A 5,000-nucleotide genomic window follows, 5' to 3' on the forward strand; every position below is an offset into this window, starting at 1 on the left:
CATGCTGTTTTTTTTAAGGATGAGTAAATAACTTCCTTGTCAGAGCTGACGGATCTAAAACAAACCAACTAAATGTGTTATACTTTAGTTTATCCACATTTGATTTATTGTGTTTCAGTGTGGGGATTTACTTATCACTCAAACTTACACCGTATTATCTCTACAGAAAAAAATTTTTCAGAATAATATCAGGGGTTTCTTACGATTCCCACACTGAAAATCTCTTTAAAGATCTGAACATTCTTAAATATCAAGCGATATATTCTCAGTTTTCAAATTGGAAAACGTATATTTCTCTATACTAAGGGGTTACTTCCTAATTCATTTTGCAACAGTACTATGTTTCAGTAAGTGTAAAAGAGACACCATGAAATTCAAAACGCTGACAGTGTTGGGTTGTCTAAGGAAAGGCTGAGAATCATCTTCTTTTGTGATCTTATTTACTAGTTTTTAGTTGACGAACTTTGCGTGTGTGTGCCTATAAAAAAAATCCTTTCAGTTTGTTTTTAACTCAGCTTACTGCTAAATCTCATTTTTGAGGAGCTCATATAAAATAAGCCTTCTCGTTTCTTTATGACCCTCCTTGCCCCTGGAATTCTTTTAAAAAGTATGTATAAAAGAAATACAACTTAATAACTGAACTAAACCTAAGTTCACAAATTGTTGAGTTTGCCTCGAGCTCAGTTTGTTGTTCATGCAAAGTAGGGGCATAGCCAGAAGGGTCCTAGGGTGCCCGTTACCCCCTTTGAAAAGTACTTGAAATGCACGGAATTTTGCTATGTATTTGAGTTACAAAATATCCAGTGGAGAATTCAGGAAATTGTAATTGCATGCCCGAATGTTCCGGGGGTAGGGGTTGGGGGACATGTCCCCTAATCCTCCCAGACACTGGCGCCTTACGGTGCTCATTCAGGAGCCCCCTCCGCTCCCCTACCCCCCAATGAAAAATTCTGCCTACGCCCTTGCCTAGTGGTAATTAGGGACCTTTAGATTCTAGGACGAGAACGAAAACGAGTACGAGATTTGATTGCATTTTTAGCGAAACTATTTAGAGAGTTTATAACCCGGACGATTAATCTTACTCTTTGTGAGCAGTATACACTGCTCAGTTATTCTTATTGCTGGTAACTGAGCCTCTTTGCTGATCGAAAAATGCTAAAACTGCTACGGTGTTGTTGACTTGTTTTGACACGACGAAATTTTTGCAAAACCTCGTACTAAAATGACGACGGTATTATGTATTTCCCACCAAAATGACGCTGGTTTGCGCGCCCTCACTTTTGTTCTATGAGAAAATCTCGTACTCGTAGTCGTTCTCGTCCTAGAATCTAAATGGCCGAAGAATAAGAGTGTCTACGATTTAGAATAAAGTCTTTCTAAGAATGGATTGACTTGAAGGGTCGTCTACTTGATTTACCTTTTAGTGGTATCGGAATCCACCTTTGGCACCTAACAAGTAATAATAGATATTATTATAATAAGGAGACGGCTTCTAATACCCAAATGAGCCGACTTCGTTATCAACCCGTTAGTTATCACTTTATTCAATTAAATTGCAACAAATTAGCAGTAATATTATTGGTGAAAAGGGAAAAAATTATCTTGATACACGTGCGGGAAGAAATTTAGTACGTTCCTCTGACGTAAGCGTCAAAATAACAAATTGAAATGATCAAAATTTACGTTTTGACGACAACGTGGGCGTTCAACAGATATTATTTCCCGTTATTGCATTAATTTCGCGAGTACTCTAAGTTGTTCCACATTGAAGATGTGTATCAACATTCTGGGAAGATAATTGGTATGAGCGGTGTCGTTGTTTGAAAAGAAAATTGAAAGTCAATTGAGGTCTACTTTAACGACTGTAATATCTTGACCACAATATCATCAAGTCCTGCAGCATGCAAAACTAAACTTACGCTGTCCTTGCTCTCTCCATTTTTATTCTCCAGTGTAATCACGAGTTTCCTATCATAAAAAAAGCCAAGAACAAAGAAATGAATCAGTTTCGGATGCTATTATTATTAGGGTACCACGCCCACAAAAAGTAGAATATGTTTCTTTCTTTATCTTTCAACAAAAGCGTTCTCGACGTCTTTAAAATGATAGTTGATCGTTTTAAATTGATAAATCTCACCTTTGAGCAACGAACATTTCAAGTGTCTCAAGCTGTAATAGAAAGAAGACAACAAAATTTAAAATTTTTGATACAAGTGCACAGTAATCAACCTAAGCCGGTGTACAAAAAGAGCTTTAGTGAGTCTTCCAAAACTGTATTGTAAAAAAATGTGGTTTGTATAAAAGATGCTTCATTATTTTCACGTTCCAGCTGAGGATGAATTCGTGGTTTTAGGCTCAAAAGTGATGTTGCTTTGGGACGATTTGATCAAACCTGCTATGTTTTTCCTCCGTTTCCGGAAAATAAAATAACGCTTCTAGACAAACAATAATAGGAGACACAAAATCACAAAATAATTTACAGGAGAACGAGACAAATGCTGAAGTTCGTGTCACTAGTGCGTTATGCGACTCTATAGTTACAAAAAGAGGCCTAAAGTAATATCACGGGAGTTGAAATCTGCGAAATGATTACGCTGCTTTACTCACTGCTTTCTCGCCTGCGATCACTTTGCCGTCATATTCTGATTCGTTCAGAGCACTAAGCAAAAAGAGAATACGAAATTACAAATCAGGAGGAGCTTGTGGAAACAGATATAATATGACATAAAGGAAAATCGAAGAGGTGATGGAAGGAGGCCAGCCGGTAAAGATTGTATCGTCGACAATGATGCGCGAAAAAAAAAAATCATTCACAGCAAAAAAAAAATAATTGAAAAACAAAACAAAACAATAATTGCAGCTTTAACTGTGTTATGTTTCATTCCCAAAACATTTTTTAAGCAAGACACTTGAAAACCACTTATGACGAACTGTATCGTTCCCTTTTAAATTATACGATTTGCTAACTACATACCGTAAGAATATCATATTCCCATGATGTATGTTGAGAAGCTCCGCCTGTCGAGAAGATGTTAAATTTATTTAAAGAAACCAACGCCACCATTGTCAGTAGAAGTGGAAAAGCAAATAAAAAAGTTGCATGAATTTGTTTATCGGGAAAAACTTGAGTTTTCATACCTCCATTTTTGCCCGCTCTGTGTTTTCAGGTTTTTTGAAGATTTCATCCTCGATTTCTCTGTGATATCAAAGTTGAAACCATGTGACTACTTTTCAACTCCAAAGGAGGAGTAAGGTGCCATTCTTATTCCAGTTTTTACTTCTATATTTAAATTCATACAATGTGTCGTCTGACTCAGTTGTACAGTTGTACAATATGACTAGGCGCGTACAACTTCATTGTATTTGTGGAACGGCGTTCTTGTAGACCGAGTTATTTTTAGATTGATTTTCCCGTGATATTAGACCCTTTCCAGCTAATCATAAGAGAACTTATTACCCACGGGATTAAGAATGGTCACTCGAGCAAGCCAAGTCGTATTTACTGAGAATAGCATGATCTGTGTAAAAGTCGTTCCATTTATCAAGTATCGGAGTTGTGGGCTCCCGGTCTTGAGCTCCTATCGCAACCCGTGAATTTATTCAGGACCTTTGAAAGAATTTTGCGTGTTTTCAAATTGTTTAGTCTTATTATATTTCCAGTCAGCCTTTCCACTTTTTTTAGTATTTTTAATTTTTTTCTCTATTTCTATTTTTTGACACTTCACACCCTTTCGAGCGCAGTCTGTTATTCTTATGTATGGAACGACCAGTGCTCAGTGTTAACGCAACCACAACTCGGACTACTCTTTGCAACCATAACGTTAGTTGTTTATGTACAGCGGTTGTGGCAACTTAATCTAATGTCTTCGGCTTTGTTGGGGGAAATAATATCGAAAATTAATCTTGTGTGGTCGATTTAAATGGATAACATTACGCACTTACTTGTCAATCTTTGACTCTTTGATTTTTTCCAATTCGAATTGTGTTTGTTGAGTTCTCTCAACGAGTTGCTACAAACAAACAGATATCTTAATTTGGGTGTAGCAAGTATTGCGAAAATTATATCATAGATATCAATCACTCCTTACGTTATTGTAACAGTTCACTTCTTTCTTCCTTTGATACTCTCTTTTTTTTTCTATTTCTTTTGTTTTGTTTACTTCTTTTACTTACTGATAATGATGTACGATTTAAAGCGCAACCCGCCTCGATTAGCTCCGCTACCTGCGGGTTGTGCAGGATTATCATTGAAATAACATGGGTGACAAATTTCTCCTAAATTTTGGCCGGATATTTCAGCGTTAATTTATAGTTTCACATGTCACAATTACAATGTTGCCATAGCAACTTTTCCTACAGTGCCAAAATGCCGTCCTGGGGCCCGTTTGTCGAAAGTCCCGAAAACTTTTTGGGCCTGAAAAGCCATTTGTGAAACTGCCAACCGCTTGTTTTGGAAAGCCGATCTTTTAACAAGTTTTCACGCTAACTAAAAGGAATAAGTCTGTGAAGTTTGAAGACTTAAATCCTCTCCGTTCATAAGATGCAGAAGCAATTGACCCGTAGAGTCTCGGGACTTTCAAGAAACGTGCTCCAGGTTTGAAAATGACCTGCGTCTTTTGAATGTAACTTGTCACCCTTGACATTAAAAGTAAAATAAAATGGCAGACTCGTGTAATTAGGGAATACTTTCACTCGTCACCACTTGATTACGCATAAAAAGCTATTTCCAAAATTAATAAAATGACGTTGATGATGTTGTAAGTCTGGTGAACGGGTTTTTTTGCGACCGTATAGTGAACGTTTAGTAATAGACTTCGACTTCCTTCTTATACACTCTCGAGTCTGTGCTGCAAGTCAGAAACGGTAAACTGTGGACGCGAATCCTGACCGATTTTGTCAAAAGTCATGGAATAACATGATTCTTTTGTTGTAAGAATATCAGAGGTTTCATGTCATTCATGCGTAGAGACTATGCACTAGAGAGGCAAGTTATCACACAA

The 5,000-nt window shown here is 37.1% G+C and overlaps 1 protein-coding gene across 1 annotated transcript in view; it reads right to left on the reverse strand.

Moving 5' to 3' along the window:
- LOC138008496 (uncharacterized) overlaps positions 1 to 3,144 on the reverse strand; it is a 31,093-nt gene extending 27,949 nt beyond the window's left edge. The window contains exons 1-5 of the mRNA XM_068855817.1: positions 3,139 to 3,144; positions 2,975 to 3,018; positions 2,608 to 2,659; positions 2,138 to 2,169; positions 1,920 to 1,968 (exon numbers count right to left, since the gene is read on the reverse strand). Coding sequence (XP_068711918.1) covers positions 1,920 to 1,968; positions 2,138 to 2,169; positions 2,608 to 2,659; positions 2,975 to 3,018; positions 3,139 to 3,144 — 183 coding nt within the window. The remainder of the gene's footprint in view (positions 1 to 1,919; positions 1,969 to 2,137; positions 2,170 to 2,607; positions 2,660 to 2,974; positions 3,019 to 3,138) is intronic.
- Positions 3,145 to 5,000: the final 1,856 nt, after the last annotated feature.

The sequence above is a fragment of the Montipora foliosa genome, chromosome 1 (assembly GCF_036669935.1).
Source record: "Montipora foliosa isolate CH-2021 chromosome 1, ASM3666993v2, whole genome shotgun sequence".
Taxonomy (NCBI): domain Eukaryota; kingdom Metazoa; phylum Cnidaria; class Anthozoa; order Scleractinia; family Acroporidae; genus Montipora; species Montipora foliosa.